Source organism: Molothrus ater, chromosome 1, assembly GCF_012460135.2.
Source record: "Molothrus ater isolate BHLD 08-10-18 breed brown headed cowbird chromosome 1, BPBGC_Mater_1.1, whole genome shotgun sequence".
Classification (NCBI taxonomy): Eukaryota; Metazoa; Chordata; class Aves; order Passeriformes; family Icteridae; genus Molothrus; species Molothrus ater.
In genome coordinates this window covers 56,167,385-56,188,633 of record NC_050478.2, presented here as the reverse complement: position 1 = coordinate 56,188,633, position 21,249 = coordinate 56,167,385, and the positions used below count along the sequence as shown (strand labels likewise).

At 39.1% G+C, this 21,249-nt stretch overlaps 1 protein-coding gene across 1 annotated transcript; it reads left to right on the top strand.

Moving 5' to 3' along the window:
- The first annotated feature begins 1,498 nt into the window (after positions 1-1,498).
- PPP1R17 (protein phosphatase 1 regulatory subunit 17) lies at positions 1,499-21,072 on the top strand. Its single transcript, XM_036406619.2, has 5 exons — positions 1,499-1,808; positions 9,007-9,108; positions 12,465-12,617; positions 14,020-14,181; positions 19,265-21,072. The coding sequence occupies exons 2-5, from the start codon at positions 9,027-9,029 to the stop codon at positions 19,342-19,344; spliced, it is 477 nt and encodes a 158-aa protein (XP_036262512.1). The 5' UTR covers positions 1,499-1,808; positions 9,007-9,026; the 3' UTR covers positions 19,345-21,072.
- Positions 21,073-21,249: the final 177 nt, after the last annotated feature.

Here is a 21,249-nt window from a genome sequence, read left to right as displayed (position 1 = left end):
GCCTCATGGCATTATGGTAGCTAACAAATTTAAAAGGTCACCAGGGTTGGATGTGTAATGTTGCTGAGATAGCTGATAGGCTGCTTTCCTTTTGACTAAACCTATATTGTAACATTCCCAAAGCAACATTGGGATCTGCTGCCTAGAACAAGAAATTATTTTCTTGTCCTCAGGGAATTCTTTAGTGCTATAAATGACTGGCTGACTTTTTCAATCAGGACAATAAAAAGGCAATCTTCAGCTGAGTTTCAAAATATATTCCTGATTTGACCACTTTGTTTCATCTACGTCATTCTGATTTTCTGACTTCATAGAAAAATATGAAATAATTGTGTTTAAGTAAAATACATTTCAGTGAAAATTAGGCAGTTTTTAATTTTAAATTCACTGCAACAGAGAGGTCTGGACAATGGTGGAGGTGGACAACTCATAAAAAGCAAGGTTGGGCTTTATGTGATTTGAAGAACTTGGAGGTTTGGGGTTTTTTTTGTTTGTTTGTTTGTTTTTCTTTTTCTGGGTTTTTTGAATTTAGAAATATTATTCTTCACAAAAAAATTCTTAGGAGCCTCTGCTCCATTTTTTTCAGGAATAATTTAAGCATTTATGAATTTGCTTTTAAAGGTGGGCCACTGAGACACATAAGCACAGGTGACTTACACTTTGTAAGCAAATGAACATAGTTGTCTCTCCCAGGCACTGTTGAAGAAAGCTTACAGTTCTTTTAGGTTGTTCCTTTAGAGCATTTAACATCCTTGGCATTTTGTAGAACCACATGTGATACCTAAAGGACCCATGGGCATAGCATAATTTGCAGGGCTGGCAATTAGCAGTTTGCCTGTTTGGGATTTCTGTACAATATACTGTTTATGAAAGAAAATATGCCATGCACACCAGCACTTTTGAATTGCAGTCACTGAGTGGGGGGAAAAGAAGATAAGATAATGACAACTGTGAGTCACCACAGTTTATATAGACAAAGGCATTTTTGTTGCAAATAATATTAAGAGAGGGGCAGTTCACAGATTAGAGTATTTCTTCTAGAGCTTTTCTAATGTCAGGCATGTTTTTCTCTTAGCTGAAATACCAGTTCCATCCAAAGGCATGGGCTAAAATAGGAGAGACTGGTCTCTGCTGGAAAACAACTGGCAGCCACAGAAGACTCCCTGCCTGGCCCCATAAACACCATGCTTGTATAACCAGTTGTGCCAGATATATATACAAAAAAAATGCAGTCATCACTGAGTCTCAGTGGTGGAGACAGTGTCCATCAGTTTCTGTGATTATAGTACTGCTCCGGATGTGTGCCCTGCCTTCTTGCTCCACTTTTATTCTCAGCTTTCCCCTGGGACCCTGACGGTATCAGCCTTACTCCCTGCCCTTGTGATTTTCTTGCAGCTCTAGACACAGAAGCTGCAGCTCACCTTTTGGCTCTCTGTGCCAAAGCTTTCACATCCTCTCTTTCTTCTTTGAGAGCATCAGCATCTGTGGCTCTTGGACATCTGGCAGGAATGATGCCTCAGCCTTGAGGCACTGCTGGTCTCCCACGCATCTTGTTGCCTCTCCTTTGGCCCCTGCAAGTTGTGGAAGAGGAAGGAAACAGGATTAGAATCTGCTGGTGGGGCAGGGAGTGGTGCTGCTGTTCCCTAGCCTCCAGGAGGACGCCCAAGTGCGGCCTTGCCACAGAGACAGCTTCCACTTATTTGTAGATAAGACAAGCAAGAGCATCAGCTGCAGCCCCAATACTGGGCTGGAGAAAGATCCTCCAGTGAGCCCCAACGACAAACTGCACCCTCCCCTCACACCGCTCAGTAAGTACTTCAGCAACGTGTTTTCTTCCCAGCTGGTAGGCTTCTTGATTTCCTTATTTTTTTTCTTTTTGAGGGGGTGTGTGCATTTGTTTGTTTGTTTGTTTTGGGTTTTTTTAGCAGCCACCACCCATAAGTTGCCTTATCACCTCTGGGGATGAGCAGAAAAACACAGGATCCCCACTGCATAGGGAATGGGCTGGGGATGGTCCTATGTGGGGAAAGTTGAGGTATGACTTAACCGAGTCTGGGATTTGTAAATAGGGAAATGGGGAGGAGAGAGTTTTAGAGCAAACTAAAGCACTAACTGGTGGGACAGTTCACAACCATATTTGTAAGTCAGCAAAGCAGGAGCTAGTATAAGGACTTCTTATCTCACTAGTAAGTCTAGCATGTGCAAAGGGTTAATTTGTACCTCAAGGAAAAAACTGGGGAAGACTGTATATTTTATGATCTCCAAAGATAAAAACTTGTAACCAGAACTTGTGCAAATGTATCTTGCATTTTTTCAATCAAACAAATAAATGTTTTTATTTTACAAGTTTATTTTACAAGCTAGTAATGGGAATCGGTCTACCACCCAGCCACAATTTTTGAAATAGCACCCAGAAGCACACTGTCTGTGAGAAGAAACTGCTCCAAGACAATTCTGTGGTACTTCACCCATGCTAGTATTAGTAGCAAAAGTTTTGGATAGAGGGAGACACTCAGATCAGGTTTTCAAATATCAAAGTGTTTGCTAAGAAGATTTAGTGAATAATCTGACAGGGTGCCTGTGGAGAGCAGCCTAGTGTCCATGTAACTTCAGAAGAAAGTTTGTGCATTAACATGAAGCTGTCTCCTGTATCCCGGAAGGCATCACTCCAATAGAATAATGTTAAACATATAGTAAAACTTGTAATTAAAGGTTTGGAGCAGCAACACTGAGAATTTCTACTTGTAGGACATTTATTTTCTCCTCTGACTTGTAATCTTTCTTTATTCAGATGATTAGCCAGGAAGCAGTTGCAATGGGCTGAGATAGGATGGGGTATGGGTGAAGGTGCGTATTTTTTGATAAAGGTACCAAGGCTGCCTGCTGAGTACAGATGGAAGAAGACAAATGCAGCCAGATGTTGTATCATTCCCCATGTCCTGACCTGTTTCACATTATTTCTGCATAGGGCAGATGTGTGCAAGACGGCTTCATCCAATATCTTATTCCTTCTTTCTGCATTTGTAAATGACTTCAAACAAATAAGGAGCCTACTCACATTATAGAGCCCTCCACAGGGGACATGCTACAGAAGGAATGACAAGTCGTGCTCTTTGCCTCCCACATAAGTTTAAGGTTGCAGGGATAAAGGAGCAGGTAAGGATGTTGGGAGCCTGCCTGTCCCTCCTTGCTTATGTGCTCATTGCAACCAGACAAAACCAGACAGGAAGGGGCAAACCAATTTAAAATTATATAATAATCAGCTCCCCCAGGAAACTGTAAGTGCATGTTTGGTGGGAGAGGAGGCACCAGTCTTAAAAAGTAAACCCCCATGCCAGAACAGCTCTTTGGACAGGGCAGCAAAATGCTGCTTTTTGTCCAGTCTGGACTGTAACTAATGAAGTCCAGCCTCTGCCTCATATCTGCATTTGGCAGCAGCCTATGAGATACTCCCTATTTACTTTCATTTCCAGCTATTGAGTACAGCAGCAGCAGCAAGGTCAGGCTCTGCCTATGAGAATGAGGACAAACAAGTGTTCACACAGTACCACCCTAGGACCTTTAGTTGCCTCTGTTTCTGCCTCTGCTTCTGCCTCTGCTTCCCTCTATTCTTCTTAGGAATTGCTCTGGCTTCAGAAGATAAATACATAGGGCCAAACAGGCTTCTGTGGCAATGTTATTACCAACTACCAAAACGAAGTTAGTAAATTCAGATTGACTGCTGTCACCCAACAAGGATGCTCTCAAAAGTACTTTTATTTATCTAGCATCCTTGTCAACATGCTCGGGGTTTGTTTAATAATTATGCATGCCCTGGAGATTAGCACATTTTTCTTCAGGATATTGTCATTTGTAGAAACAAAACACTCTCCTGAACAAGAGGAAAAAAAAAAAAAACAAACACATACAATACCACATATACCACATGGTCTACTGAAATCTTCAGAGGCACAGGTTGTGGATACCTTATAAAGGGCCAGTTCAGAAATTCTAAGTATTCAATATACAAAGAAATAATGAGCCTTAATGTACAATGATAAGGAGTACTGACATTGATGCCCACATAACCCCTGTAAACTTTCATAAGAATTCCATATCATAACTTCATTTCTTCATCTTATAGGCAAGAATGATCACCTATGGGTGACTCATTTGAGAACTGCATTGTCCCTTCAGAATACATACAACTATGCAAAGTACCTAATATCCACATAGTTGCATAGACCCTACAACCCTTGAAACCCTAAGAGAAATGGAGATTTTCCCCCCAAGCCATTTCCATGCCTAATTCAAGATCAAATGAAAAATAAGCCCAGCTCTTCAGTTTTGTTCTCAAAGCTTTAGTTTTCTATCTTACAAGGTAAGTTTTTTCTCATGAGATTTCATTTTAAGTCAGTTTAAATGTCACATTATCAGATGGCCTTGAAAGACTTACATAATCTTATAAAAATGTGAGAGTAGCTCTGCTGAGTATTCCCTAAACTCTAAGCTGATTACTTGTGGCACACATCTACATTAAACCAACTGTGTTTAAAATAGTTAACTAAAACAGGTATCTTTATCTGTATCCAGCAAAACATTTTTACCTAATTGAAGGCTGGAACTGGTTGCATTAGTGAATTTTGTTATGGAAACCAAAAAATTTAGGCAAAGACAGTAATCATATACTTGCAAATATTTGTGTGTTTTAGAACTATGTTAGTGAGTGATAAGATAGCTTTATTTGGGCACTTTAATCCAGTGGGTACAATAACTGAGAATTTTGAAAAAAAATTTAGTATGTGCTTTAACCTATCTAAAAATACCAAAGTCTGATATCCAGAAAGTGAAAAGTTCAGGTATTTTTTATCTGAATCACCTTATCTTACAAGGGTGTATGCCTAAGGGAGTCATGCTGTTATATGACAGTGATGCAGCATGAGATTTCATTAACATTAGGCTGAAGCAGCTTTTAGTAATACTTGGACTTTTCAGTCTGCCTTATCATTCATTGCCCTCTTCTGATTACAAGTAGAGCCAATCCAATCTCATGCCAAAAGTTTTAACAAGCAAAACCATGTAGGCAAAGCTAGAACTTGCCTCAGCTTTAAGCAAAGCATTTCAGTTGTCCTTATCAGCTCTCTCTGTTCCAAGAAATAAGAGACTTGAGGTGACTCATTTAGGCACATATCTCCAAAGAAGGTGGTACAGCCTAGCTGCACTGTACCAAAGTCTCTGGCTAAATGACAATTGAATCCTGAATCATACAGGAAAATCTGTGGTATCTCAGGAAGTGTCTTCTATTGTGTGTGAAGTAGCCCTCCAATGTAACCATTACAGATGCACAAAGGATGAATGTGGATCATTAAATCAAGAGACATAACAGGGTGCAAGAAAAAAACACTTTACTTCATCACATGAAGAGCATTTGCTACCAAGGTGACTGATGGCAGCAGAGAGTGCAAACCACGCTAATGTGAAGGCTGCTAAGAAAACTGTTGCACTTAATGCATGAAAATCTGAGAACATGCTTCAATTTGTAAAGCCATATTAATGGCTTCTTACAGCCCCTATAGCAGGCTACCTTCCCACATAAAATATTACTGGGGAATCTGTTTCTTTAGTGTCAGGAACTGATTTGAGTTGTTTGGGAAAGCACCATAACAATGATCATATGCAGCAACTTTCCTTTGAAGGAGAGCTCTGTGTGTAATCCATGATGACAGGATGTAACAGCGCTCACAGGTTCACACATCATACACAATGTATATACACCCAAGATACCAAAATCCATTATATATTTTGGCAATTTTTACCTTTATATTCTTTTGTCACACAGACTGTCACAAAGTGCAGTGCTTGCTTAGTAAGCAAGGCAATGCTAGCTTCAGGGCAGATTTACAAAAGAAAAGAAACAGAAGGGGAGTTCCATAAGTTAGCCTGTAAACCAGAATTTTAAAACACTGAAGATGCCAAGCACTTGGCATGTGTGACAGTGAAAATATAAACAGAGACCTAAGAGATGTATTTTAGATAATATTTTCCAAACTACCATAATAAGAAAAAATAATGAAGCAATCCTATATTAAGTCTCTTTACAAAGCTTAATTTTTATTGGGTGAAATAATTCAATGAAACAACTTATTGAAATCTAACCAAATTTAACCATATTTTATAAGCTATTTCCACTAAATATAATTTACTACCAATCTTACATTTAAATTTTGCTATCTATCCCCAGCCTTTTCTGCCTCAAGACATCTTAAAAACAAAAATGTCCATAGTGTCTGAAATAATATCCCTGATTTCACTGAAAATGTTGTAAACAGAGTATTCTTCCAAAAAGAACATTTTTACCTACAATCATAATATTTAGCCAGCATGCCCTAATCAAATCCAATAAAATCAAATGGCATCAAAACAATAAAACACCCTCAAATCACAAAATGTAGTGCAAGCCTTCATAAGGACAGATAAGTTTTGTATTAAATAAAATTATGTCTGCTTTATTTTAAATCACAGCTATAGCTTACTTATACAGTGAATAAATTGAGCAACCATTCAAGGTGCCTTCAAAGATTTCTTTCTCTAGTGTCTTCCTAAGTGAGGGATTTTTCTTGTAGTGAAGGCAAATGAGCCTTCAGCCAGTATAACACTTTAGTACAGATGTGAGGCTGGACTGGGACATTTCTATAGTGAACATTCGGAGGTGAAATCCCTCATCAAGGCCTGATTCAGTAAGATCTTAATAATTTGTAGAATATTACAAATTTTTGTACATTTTAAATAGTGAAACATAAGGGAATCAATGCCATATGTACAATATCAGTCAATGTTAACTTTTGATGTTGACATGAGTTGAGTCAAACTTGAAGCTGCCAGCCAGTGGTGGCAGGACATCTATCCCACCCTCCTCTCTACCACTGACAGTTGGTCTATAAAGAGATAACCTAAGGGCTGAAAGGCCCAGCAAGAGGTCATCCCTGGTACCAAAAGTACTCAGACCTCAGCTAAGAATCAGCATCTTAGTCTAGAGAGCAGATGTGGGAAGAGATAAAGGAAATATTCTTGACTGAGAGACAGTGTTTTACAAATTGTAAAAGACATATGAGTTATCACAGATGTAGAAGCCTTCTACACACACACCCTGAAATTGTGGGAGATTTTTCCCAGGACTATGGACTCAAATCCGTACTTAAATCCCTGAGGATTGAGGGAAAGGATCATGATGTGTGTCCCATCACCAACTGGATGGTAAGATACATTGAATCCTAAGTTATATTATTTCTTTGCTAGCTGTAACATTAATAGGTACCTTTAACCTCGCTCTGTATATGTCTACTAGTAGTCTTTTTTCTTTTTGTCTTTATTCCTGTGTAGTATTACTTTGTTTTAAGTCTTATGTCTGTTATTTTTCTGTCTATTAAATAAAAAATTCATTCTATAATAGACCGAATCAGCCTATATTAAAGAACTTGTGAATGAGAGTGTGCTTTGGGGCACTGGCTACCTCAATAAAGCTACTGCCTGCTGTCAGAGGCCTGAGCAAAAGGCAAGGGCTTATCTAAACCACCACATAGAATCATAACAACAGCGTTATTCTATTTATTTGCAAGTCACTGTCATTTAAGACGTGTTCCATCCACTGAAGAACTACATCAGTGCAACCTTTCCTACCTTCTTTTGCAAATACTTTGTTCAAGGGTTAATTGTTCTTTACATAGATGCAAGTTTAGTCATGGAAATGAGATTAACTCCCCTACTGTTTTGTCTCTTGTCAGCAAACAACCAATGTAATTTACAGAGAAATAATAAGTAATTTCTTTTCCCCCAGCAAGATAAAACCAAACTCCCAGATTTAGTCTCCTATTTTCCCATCCTCCTTTTCACTGTTATTCTGCAGCTGCCTCTTTTCTTACTTTTCTCTTTTTTTTGCCTTGTCTTCTCTACCTCCCCTTCCTCTTTTTTTTCCTCAATTACTTCCTTAATCTTCTATTCATAATGTCTCCAGTTTTTTTCTTTTCCTCATTGCCTTTCTCCTCCTTACAAGGAAGTCATAGTCTGCTCTTATTCCCTGAAAATGGAGAAAGGAGGTTATGAATAAAAAACTACCACAGCTGTTGCTGGATCAAAGCAAATACCAAGATCCTTTGGACTGCACCTTCAGGTTGAGGGCTGTTTCCCTTTAACATTGCCTTTGTCATTCTGATGAGTTTCTGCTAAGCAACAATAGAAATGATCAGCAGTGAAAAATGATCTAATTTTCTTCTTTCTATGGTGGCATCTGTGGCAGCCCCAGGATCAAGTATCAGCTTGCAAGGTGCTAAGGAAGCTCAGGTAGGAGGGTGGGTGAGGATGGGCTTCCACACCCACTGCAGCTATAAGTAAAGGGAGACAAAATAGCCCAAACAGCCATCCAGTGAGACCTACAGAGCATGGACACTTAAATAGCTACAGGAAATGGGTTCCCATGGTCTTACCAAAGTGATGAGTAAGTTTACTTCATGATGGCTTTGGGATCTGTGAGCACTGACCATCTTTCTGAGGCAGCACTTTACACCTGATTTTTCTGGTTTGTAAGGTATCTTAGTGAAGCTGGACTTAAAAGACCAAGTCAACAGAATGCATGATTAAAGTTGGTTCATATAATAAATAGCAAATATGATCCTTAGTTTACTGTTGAGAAAAAATGGAGAAGAAAACCAAAACAAAACATCCTCTTCCTTAGCATTTACTTTGTGTATGAGATAGCACTTTCTGTATGCTTAAAAAAAAGTATGTTTTTCTGTAGAGTCAACCTATGCTAGTGTGGGTTGCTTACAGCAAGGTAGGTGGAGAAACAGATTGCTGGGTGTGTAACCAAGGCAGTGAATCACACCATGTGTGAGTGAAAAATCAGGTCGGCAGACTGCTGGAAGACAAGAACTCTTCATCAGTTGTTAAGTAAAACCAATATGTTTGTTTTATGTCATGTTGCTGAATTTCTTTAAAAAATTTTTTCATTAATGTGGTGTAGTATCTTCATAGGAGGAGAAAAAGCAGTTTCAATGATGTCAACAGAATGTGTTCAGCCACTTGATATCCCAGATGACAGACTGGACAAGCAAGATTCACAGTGTAACCATTTAGGTAAGTGTTATTTGATGATGTCATTGCTCTAATGAGGGGTATTGTCTTCACATAATAAAGTCCAGCAATACAACTAACCCCCCATGAAAACAGATAGATTACACCTTCTGCTGACACTTCTAGTGCCAGATGGAAAGACAAAGAACACTTTTTCTGCATATAAATATCAGCTGAATCTCTAGAGTGAAGTTAATTAAAGAGGAGAAAGGAAAAAGAGTCATTGATCTTTTCCCTGGTAGAGCTGTTTCTTCATTTATACCACAGTAAATGGAAAGTTAGGATATAGCTGAGCTTTCCCTGAATATATCTTCCATATGCAATTTGAGTAAAAGATTTCAAGCATTCAATTTACCATCACTGAGACAACTTTCTAAAAATGTTTTCTGTGTTGGGAAGTTTTTTCTTTTCACAAAAGGAGCAGGACCGTTGGGAAACATTCCTTGAGCTTTTACTGCAGCCTCATTACATGGTTGAGACAATAGAAAGATGGCAAAAGCTCTGCCAGCAATGTACTGCCAGCAACAGCCAAAGACATCTTTGTTACAGAGCATTTAAAATACTTCCTAGCCAATAGTGTATTGCTAAAGCTTACAGACAATTATTTTAGCCAATTACTAAAAGTACATGTACACCTGCTTCACACAATGCTTGCTTGTCTCCTTTCTATTAACAATACACAATAGACCATTATTAAGCTCAAAGCTGTCTACTATCTTGGTAAGCATAATTTTCTGCAGTCTTAAGGTCTATTTTAGCCAAGCCTAAAACTCAAGCTATTGTTTAATGTACTTGCTTGCTATACTATTGTAACTTTTTCTACTTTCAGACTTTGCAGCTGTAGCTAGTTCTAAGTTTCTCTGCTCTTTCTCCTTCTCAGGCCTGCTTTTCCAGCTTTCTGAAAATCATCTTTCCTTCACTCTTTCCCACAGTTTTTTCCTTCCTCATCAGTTTCCTTTCGTTAAGCTACTTCTTACAGCTTTCACAATGAGCATACTAGGATTGTCTTTGCTCTGTCACACTCCAGAATACTAGATTTCATGCTTGATAGATAAGCTTTTTGCTTATTCATAGTCTTTGCCTCTGCTTCTAGTGCTATGATTTCACTCTTATCTTACAAAATTGTCCTGAAGATTTAGCAACCCAGAAAGAAAAATCTGTTTGTCTTGTTGTTACCTTTGTGACCTCAATAATGAAAGACAAATGCAATTTCACTTCCTAGTAAAAAAAAAAAGTCTCACCATGGGTTTTATAGATTTTGTTTATTAGTACTGCAAGGAAGGTAACCTAGTTCTGTCTCTGCTACATGGCATTTCTAGCCACTGACACTGTTTTTACAACTGCTAGTATACCATAGTTAGTCCATAAAATTGCTTATTTAAATACATTCAGAATGAGTTTCATTATACTGTTAGAAAACAAAGGCAATGGGAGGGTAAATGATCTCATTAGGACTATGAAGAAAGCCTGTGAAGGTCAGAAAAAAACCCCCACGTCTCCAGGGACTTAACCCAGAGGCCATCCTTCCCACATCTACCTGCAGGCTCACAGACATAACAGCTGCCTTAAATAGTGTGAAAGAGCCTGCAATGAAGTTGTGCTTGCATGCAAGTCTGCAGCCAGGGGCTGGGTAACAATGTGGGGAGCCCAGCCGAAGGCAAACAAGCTGCTTTTAATAATTCAAAACATTGGTTTCTGTGATGATACTAATGACAGATTCACAAATGAGTGGTTAAAATGCTTAAAGAATCATCGTCAAGGTTATTGGCAAAAAGCAGGGTTTAGTATGAATTCATGAGAATGCAGCTTTAACAGAGTTAAGTGGCAAAGTTCATTCTATTACTTACTATGTAAACAAAGCATACATAATTGGATTAGAAGCAACTTGGAATGATTTACATGAAGACTGGGGATGCAAGAGGGTAAGGGTGCAGAGGATATGGATGTAAGAAAAGGGTGCAAAAGCACTTAATCATTGACTAATTTAATATTTGAAAAAATAATTCAATAGGATTTGCTACAATTATAACAGTGAGTTAATTATATACTCAAAATAACAACATTCGTATCACGATCTATTCACTTCCATGAACACATGAAAAAGGTACCTATCCAAGATTCCTGTCAGGCTCAGTACAGTACTCATATCAAATCTCTTAGTGTTTCTCAACCAGCGTGGGCTGCACCTCAAGGAGTATGTATGTGTGGGGAAGGTATCTGCCCAGACCTTGTTATCAGCAACAGTCTTTCAAGTATTGCAAACGAGGGTATGCAAGCTCCAAGAGGCATCCTACTCAGAGGCCCACTGTGTTCAAGGAGAGCTCAAACAGCTCTCTTGCTGCTACACTGCTGTTTGTAGCATTATAACATGATTTTTCCAAAAAATTCCAGTAAAAATAGTACTATTACACTGAGGCTATGATTAATTTTTTCAAAAAGTCTCATAACAATGGTATCATTTCAGTTGGGTAAATGACTTACCAAAGCTAATAAGAATGACTGCTTATCCTTTGTTCCTTACTTTGGTCAGACTGCTCATGTTCCTGGTATGGTCAGAATAGTTCCTACCTTTACCATACAAGAGCACCCAGTATGGTCATAGATGCTTCAGCGCCCAACTGGCACAGTTAAGGGGCACTTCATCACTCAGCTGATTCAACTAAGGCTTATCAGAAGCTGCTGAGATTGTAGAGCAGGCCAAAAGAGGAGTTGAGGGAGAGGCATTTACTACCACAACAAGCTATCTTCTGTATTTTCAGCTTGCCTAAGCACCCAGAAATATAGACCCTTGCAGAAAAGTCATGTTGACCTTCTGGGTGATCTGAGTAAAGGATTGTTTTAAAGGAAAAGCAAAAATCCAGTGTCATGTTATGTAAATAAAAAGCAAATACCAATTACTCATTAGCTCTGGAAATATAGTTAACTCTTGAAGGGAACAATACTGACTGGCTCATTTTACAAATAGCTCAGACCAACCCTATATATGTAAAACTTTCCTTCACAGAACTGGACTTGTAACTCTTGAAGATACAATCCACACAGTTACCACTGGATGAAACAGGGGTGGCTATGGAACCTCTGCACACAGTGATGCATCCTCTCCTCTGACTAAACACACAAGCTGCCCACAACTCTCTGTCTTTGTTTTATGGGTACTGCCAACAACACAGAAAGACTTCCTAAGTCACTTGACTCCCATGTAGAATGGCGCAGAGCCCTCTTTTGTTTGCTTTCTAAATATTTAAGAGATTTTTCTTCCTGGACATTTGAATTAAAGCACTATTATCAAAGTGATTCTTTTCCCTATCTGTTTTTTTATCTCCCCTAAGTTTTAATTTCTATTATATTTTTCCCTGCAGAAGATCTTTCAGAGCAGCTGATTAAGAGCTGTGACCTCAAAAATAAACCAAGAAAAGGTAAAACTCTCACAGCCTCTCAGAGGACTGAACAGGAGCAAAAGAAGCCAAAGAGAAAAGATACACCAGCTTTGCACACTCCACCACCTCTAGCAGGTGAGCAGTAAATCTCTTGACTTTGAAATCCCAAGTCATGTCTGGGGACTGGAGAAGGATGGAAGTCCATGGAACGTTCAAACAGTTATGTCCCCTTGGATGCAGACAGGAACACAGCTTCCTGCATGTGTACCTGGGAAGGCAGGTGAAGAGAAAGTCTCTTTCTCAAAGATATTCCATGTTAGTTGAAGGGTTTGGTCTCACTTCTGGGAATACCAAGGTGGATAGGTTTATGCTCTGAAAAACCTGCTTCCATGGATCTCATAGACTTGCTGATAAATGATGTTACATTACTGTGTGATATTATGTGTATGTATTGGCAGCTGCTGAGCCATACTAGATGTCCCAATAGGATATGGTCCAAAATCAAAAAAAGGATCAAGTCCAGCCCCTGCACTTTCCCATGAAATTTGCATCCAGTGCACAGCAGGAGGCTGGGTCTGACACTGGGAGTAGATCAGTCAAGCACACAAGCCACCTGCAGGATGGTCCTCCTGGAAATCACAGGGATCATGTGTTTATGGGGACTCTGGCAAAGGGTGTTTCAGGAAGCCGGAAAACATCACAGCAATGAAGGGGCTTCTTGTGGAATGCTCCCTACTGTGGCACAAATACAGATATTTGAGACCCAAATGCCACCAACCTGGAGAAGGGAAGAATAAGCAGGAGACTGCTACTGAAACTTAATGATCCAAAAACAGCAGTGGGAATAAATGTTTGTCACTCTCAGCTAACGAACACACAGTGTTATAATTTCCATCAAGAGAGCTGTGCTCTTACATTATTGAATTCTTCTTCCCATGCTGCACATACATGGGGGAGTTAGCCAGTAACTACTTGTGTGCTTCTCTGTATATCTGCAACAATTCACCAAGTCAAAAATAAGCACTGGGATTTTCCAGTATTTGTAATCCAGATATTTGATTCTGTTAAGTTTTCACATGTACCTTCCATCAGCAATTCTCTCTTAGGAAGAGCAGCTCAGAGGCTGGAGAGCTGTGTTTTCTTCCTGCAATTGTCATATCATAAAGAAAACATTCTTTCACTAGTTAAAACAGCCTCTTCTGTGTGGTCATATTGCTCCCAACTAACCTCTTGAGCATCTGTGTGATTAAGTTACTGTGGTAAGATGTCTAAAGTTCTGGAATAGGAGATTACACTCATCTGTCCCATGATTTTTAGTGCATTATATATAATCAGAAGCCAGCTGGCCTAATAGCATCATTTTCTAGAGCCTATGGGAAATAATTTATTTGAAAAAAATGTAGGGTAGGTACATCATGCAGCAGATCATGCAGTTGTGCCACTGTACTTCAGAGTAGTCTTTGGGAGAGCTACACAGGTGGAAGCTTCTTCAATGTAAACAGGCTAAAGTAGCATTTTCTTTATTGCTTGCTTACAGGCATAGTTTCAGCCTCATCTGAAAATCTGCTGAAAAGGTCTGGTATCCCAGAGAAGTCACAGAGAGAGAGAGGGTCTCCAGTCTCTCAAATCACTGAACTGGAGCAGAAAAAGCCCAGAAGAAAAGATACACCTGCAATACACATCCCACCTTTGATAATAGGTAAGAAACCTAGGTAAAGGCCTTCCTAAGAGGCAGCAAAAAGCGACTAGTGTCAGAGATATACTTAGAAGGCTGAAAGAGGGTTGCCCTCTGCTCAGTAGAGTAGCAGTTCTTGAAGTGGACCTATTTGGTCTAAGTATATAATAATAGTGGGGTGAAAATGAAAAGTCTAATACATATCCCACGTTCAAGCTCCAGGGATAGAAAGAATAGGTAGAAAGAAAAGGCATTTGGTCACTTTTCTGAAAAGCGAACTACTGCCCTGCTTTTCAAACCTAAGCACATAGAAATTTTTAGGTCACCAGCACTAAAATGCCTCCAACAACCTGGAGCAAAGCTGTACTGATTGATCCCCTCCTTCATTTGGCAGTCCCTGACAGGCACTGATGTAGCCAAGTGGTGATGAATTTCTCATTAGCAGCACCTTAAAGATAATTCTATGCATCAGGAATGACATACAGTAGACACCATGTTACGTGCCAATGGAGAAGGGAAGGGAAGGGAAGGGAAGGGAAGGGAAGGGAAGGGAAGGGAAGGGAAGGGAAGGGAAGGGAAGGGAAGGGAAGGGAAGGGAAGGGAAGGGAAGGGAAGGGAAGGGAAGGGAAGGGAAGGGAAGGGAAGGGAAGGGAAGGGAAGGGAAGGGAAGGGAAGGGAAGGGAAGGGAAGGGAAGGGAAGGGAAGGGAAGGGAAGGGAAGGGAAGGGAAGGGAAACCTTACCATGGATCATTTGAAAAGAGCTAACCTGCTTTTTGGGTAAACTCACGAGTCAGAGCTCAGGAACATACACTAAATAAAACTGCACCATGCTTTATGAACAAATTCCCTCTCTTATTTAAATTAGGAAGCGATGAAAGAAAAGTATATTTATGTAATTCTGATTACCTAGTTATAGCATACAAACCAGCCTTTTTAGAGCAGATACTAGAGACAGCTTAAATGTATGGCCCAAACAGAGGTCCCCAGCTCTAAGAGGACCCATATTAGTAGTGTGTCTGATGCTTACCACAATCAATAGCAAGATCATTATCAATGAATGACTTTGCTAACTGATGAACTCCAGAGGTTCCCAGCAGAGTTTGGGATTCAAAGCTCAGAGGGATGCAGTCCAGAGATACATGTTATAAACTTTCCATGGACCACCAGCAATTTCAAGGACAAATCAGCATTTTAATGCAAAACAATGGAAAGGGAATACAAACAGGAAGTCAAAATGGTAGTGATTTGTATAACACTGGGAAAATGTTTTTTTCTTTGATATGATGCCTCTGATCACTTGTGAAGAAAATGTGCTTTATTGAATGCAATTTGGAAGTTCTGGGTTTCAAAGAGTGAGAAGCATGTTTGATTTGCTAAACATTTGTAAGTTAGTCTTTCTCTGTTTGCTGTTTTAAAAAGTCACTTAGCCTCCCTACCTCTGTTTTCCTAGCTGTGTGTATTATGAAATGCAACTCATCCTGCAGATCTATTTTAAGGATTGTTAGATTGTTCTGTTAATATCTGCTAAGGAATCTAGCTAAAGAAAACAGAGGGTAAATATACAATGTCACCATAATTTCCCAACAGAACATGCAAGTAATTGCAATTTTTAGGTACACTCTAGAACCGCTATGGCTCACAGAAACATGAGTGTTTCTGTTAGAAAGCTAAAAACTAGACAGAAAAAGTTGTCTTAAATCATCTATTTGTCAGGTGCCACCTAGATTTAAGCCATGCCTCTTGGGCTACAAATCAGAGAAACAACAAGATAGCACATGTCTACAGACTGCCTAGGGACAACGCCTGCAGCTGAGCTGGGAGAGGGAAGAGGTGAATGGTTAAACTTCCATTCTTCTTACCCAGATGTTTTCAATGGGGGTGTTGTATTTTTCTAAAGGAGCTGCCTTAACTGGCTTTCTAGGCTATGAGAGAGAATGAGGATTTGAAACTAATTTTACAAGTTATCTCTCATTTGATGAGGAAACCTCAGTCACTTTCAGGAACTGTATTCCCATATTTACACATGTATTTACATTCTAGCTCAAACCCACAGGGCTGAAGACCATTAATTTAGTTAATGGACTATATAATGCTAAGTGGGGATGGCAACAGAGTGTTCCAGAGCTGACTACAGGCTTGGATCAGATTCAAGCCATTTACTGTCAAGTGATATGGAAAAATGACCATTAGAAATCTGACTATATTTTGTCTTCTGGTCTAATTCCTTCAGAAAGACAAGGTGTTGGCTGACTGAAGGAGAGCTTGCTGCTGAAGGAGACATCTGCTCATGACTCATTTGTATGGATATGGCATAACATTAACTGTGCCTCTTCAGTAGAAGTTTGAAGGCTGAATATATTTAGAAGCCTGACCCTTGTAGAGGAGATTTCAGATAACTTAGTAGGCCTCTTTCTTTAACTGCATTTCTCAATTGGATTGGGTGCTCCTGAGGTGTAAAACTGATTCTGCTTCTCATCTGGACCACATGCCACCTAGTAGATACATTAATTTTCTTAATTTTACATGGTACATTTGACTTGCTTTTATTTGTGATAGAAAATCTCTCAGACCACCCAAAAGGGAGAGGGACTGTCCTAGGAGTGCTGGTCAAAACAAAGAGGGATAACACATCTGCCATTTTTGCTGCATTTACAGAAAAGTATTTGTATGGACAGCTGTTCAAGAGACTACTCTCTTAAATAAGACTTTTTACTAGAATTAAGTGGAGTTTCTTGAATTGGTATCTAGAAGGGGTTTGCAGGGGATCTGAAGGAGAAATATTAGAAATGGTGGCAATCCTCATTAGCAGGTCTCAAGAGATACTGAGCCTTAAGATTTTAGTTATTATGTTTTTCAAATCCTACACTACATTAGTGCATAGGTCTAAACTGCATATAAAGTGTAGTTAACTATATCTTCACATTTTAGTTAGACAAAAGAATCCCTCTGGGCCTGTGATCCAAGGACACACCACAGCCTCAGGCCCTGAAAAGTATATAAACAAAAGTGAATTGGGGAGGAGCAAGCTGAGGGAATATGGCTTCATTACTTGAAGCTGTAATTGGAGAATTAACCCCTGATATGCAAACAGACAAAACTTCTATCTGCTTGAAAAACCTGTGACCGCTGTCCATCTTGGGTGTAGCCTCCATGAGGCTTTTACACTGCCCAAGGTGTAGCTATTGAAGGCCTTTAAAAAATACCCACTTTATTCTCTTAACTCTGTCTTAGCTTTTGTTCTAGGTAGCCACTCCAAGGCATCAATACCATGTAGCACTGAGTGCTGCTTACTGCAGCAAGACTAATGACAAGGAGACAGGACAGAAAGGTTTGTCTATATTTACTTAGCTCACATAGTTCTGCTGGGTCTTCTCAGGTCTCCAAGCCTATAATTCAGGTTCTGTTTTGCACAGCAGTTCCATAAAAGCTTAGTTTCTTTGTGTGTGCTACCAGATGAAATAAATCTGAAAGTAAATAAGTAGCAAATATTGGGCCAGCCTTCAACCAAAGGCTTTTCATAGCAAATCATGGAGCCATCACTGGTGATCTTCAACTGGCAGAATGATGTACGTTGGATGTATCTTGAAAATTAAATATGCATCCTTAGAATCGGAAGGGAATAGAATTCAGGCATTTAAATACATAGGTTATTTTGCCTGATACAGGCACCAGTCTGCCACAGGCAGTTAATCACTTGAAAACAGATCCAGACTACAGGATCTGAAAAGCTCTGTACAGAGAGGCAGCATCTTAGCAGGCTGCTTTGATTCCATGCCAAGTGTTCAAAGGCGGCTTCAACAGTAGGCAACAAGGTGTCATTGGAGGTATAACTGAAAACAACAGAAAATTACATTACTTTCTGTCATTCTCTCAATAGCAAATGCACATAAATTGAATTTCATCACATATTTGAAGGTACATTTTAAGCACATATTATGTTTTCCCTGCCCCTCAATGGCCCATAGAAAACCAACAAAAAATAACCCCCACTCTCCTTTGCAGCACACACAACCCAAACCCCAAAGGTGTCAGGGAAAGAAAACCTTGTCTATCTTTGCCTAGGTTGCCTATAGGAATAGAAATCTGTGTAAGAAATATTTACATCTATCTCCATAAAATGCCATCATTTTTTGCAGTTAACAACAAGAGCTATTTAATTGCTGCTTGAACAAATGAAGTCCTTTTTGTTTCAAATTAACTGAAAGACATGAAATGTCAAATGAGTGTTATTAATTTGTGCCTTTCAGTTTATCTCATAGTGCTGCTGAAACTAGCTAGTTCACAAGAGCTGCATATAAATGAAGCAGGAGCTAACTTAAATGAAGGGCAGTATAGGTAAATATTTTGCACCTAATGCATTGTTCTCACATTACTCTTGCTTATTTTTTAATGAGGAAAGCAGTTACAATATTTGTTATACCTTGGTATTATATAAAAGCCTCTGGATCTTCAAAGGACAGACTTATTGGTTTATCAGAGAAAAAGAGAGAGACACAGAGAAAGGAGAAGTGACAGATTTGTGGGAAGTATGATCTACAATCCAAGTCTATTTTCACATTGTTCTTCATTTAGTAGCTTTTGCAATTTATTGATGCTTTATCATTTCAGTGGAGATGACACTTGTCATGTGGGTATTTAAACACCTCTTGTTTCACCTGCATTTGCAAGATCTAAGTAATATGCTATATACATAGAGAAAATACACGTCCATAAAAGCTGTTCCCGTTACAAAGATTAATTACAGTATTTGCTTCATCATGCAAACTCTTTCCCTTATTTAGCTACCCAAACCCTTCTGACAAACAGGTTCGCAAATGAAACTTCAGTCTCTTTTTACAGATAGCAAAAATATACTGGATTTAAGAATGCTTAATCATTTTTGCTAAAAATGCAGTGATTCAGTAAGTATTAAGAGACTAAAAGAACAAAAAGAAACGAGGAGCAATTCGTGTGATGACATTAAAATCAAGAAATAAGAGAGAACTGAAAAATTCTCTTTTGCCTGATATTTTCTAGAAAGTAGTATATTAAATCAACTCACTTTTCCACCTTTTTTTTATTTGTTGTTTTTTTGTTTGTTTGTTTTTTGTGTTCTTCTCTTTTTAAGGCACTAAGCTATTTACAGAAGAAGAGCAAACAGTGATTATGGAAGATGAAGAAAAGGATGGAGACACAATCCACAGTTAGATTACAGTGATATTTCAATAATACAATGTAAATAATCATGGGTCATTCAAAGTGGCATCACATTAAAAAAGATCTTTTACCTTTATAAATATTTTTCTCAGTTGTACACTTGAATTTAAACTGCCATCAAGTGCTTATCTGCTTATCTGCATCTCATAATTCCCAGCAAGCATTATTGGACATAAATGGCAGAAATTTCAGTTACACAGGGTTTGAAGGATTCTGTCAGTTTACCAGAAGGGGCTTCCTAGCATTTTTGTCAAGAAGGAATCCACCTCAGATCAGATCTAGTTTTGTGCAGTGTGGTACTCATACAATACCTGGCACTAGAAGTGGTAACGCAGAGCGGTAAAACATCAGCTAGTGATTCAAATTGCTTTTTTTGCCTGACACTTGACCTAATTTGTTCAGCTTTACTTTCCTGGAATAACACTGACCACAGTGAAAATTCCCATGTGCAGAGCTGATGGGATAGATGAAGAAGGTGAGAGGGCCAGGATTCAATTCTAGAGTCTCTGAAATGCAAAGCAAAAATTTCCTCTGCCTGTATCTGCTCATGACTTGTGTCTGTAAGGAGGAAAAGATAAATTTACTTTAGAATTAAAATTACACCTAAGGGCTCTCAGTGTTGACAGATGCATCAAACAGGATGGAGGGCAGAGATCTCAGAGGAGAAACACTAGGGAAGTGCAATGCCTGCTAGTAATTGTCTCCACTGAAAGGTAAAATTGTTGGATAGTTGATGCTTTTGCTCCAAATAATTTCTTTTCACATCTGTTTTTTAAATTGAATCCTAGGTAATCAGTTAGGAGAGGTTTTAAAGATTCAAAATCACAGCAGGAAGGTAAAAATTGAGTAAAAGGAATAATGTTACTCATGGCATATGCTTACTGCAAGGTAGAAGAGCATCATGTGACTTTTTAAATAGTTTACCTCAATGATTCAAACAAGAATTGCTTTCACAGCTAGCTACAGGATTTGTAGAGAGATGGGTATTGGTAGAATATTTTACCAAAAAAAAGATAGAACTGGACACTGTGTGCTTTCCTTAATAACTCTGAGATAGATGGAATAGCACTGCCAGCTGAACCCTTAGGGAACTAAGCAGAGAGGTTGAAGATTATCTAGCCTGGCAGACTGAATTTAGATATCTTTTTAAGTCACTTATACAGACAGCTGAGGACCATACTAGTTTGGACTCCATTTGCCACTGTGACTGACCCAACATCTTTCATGAGAATGCAGTCCATTCACAAATATATGTGAATGTATACTCTCAAGATGTAATCAATGAGCTTACAATAAATAATTGCATATTAAATTGCACAAGAGGTCCACTATATGATTAATGGGATACCTCTTACTTAGAAAGTGTACTTGTTTTTATCCTATTATTCTATCAGTGAGATAATACTTAAAATATAAACAATCAATAGTTCAAGTAATAACATTAATATAAGATCCACAGTAAAGTGTGGAAACAGATGTGCATGCCAGCCCTCTCCCTTGGAGAGGTATCCCTTGAATGGGTTATGATAAGAGCCTCTCAAAGTCTCATGGATTGAGAAATCCTCCTTGGTCATGGTGAGTTCCCAGCATGCTTTGGAACCCCATGTAGATTTGTTGAGACTGATTGGTTTTTCCCTGCTTTTCCCCATAAAACCCCCAGTTTCTGCCCTGTTCAGGAGAGAGCTGCTGTTGCTGGCATCCTTTGCAGGGTGCTGGAATAAAGGCTACCTCTGTGGAACAACCACATGGCTCTCTTGTCTCTTTGTCCCTGTGTTGGCCAGGGTACTACTTGCAAGGCAGAGCTGAAATCACTGCTAAGAGCTGAGCTGAGCTAGCTGCCCCTTGTTGAGGTTACCTGACGGCTGAAGGACTGCCTAAGATTCCTAGAAAGCTGTC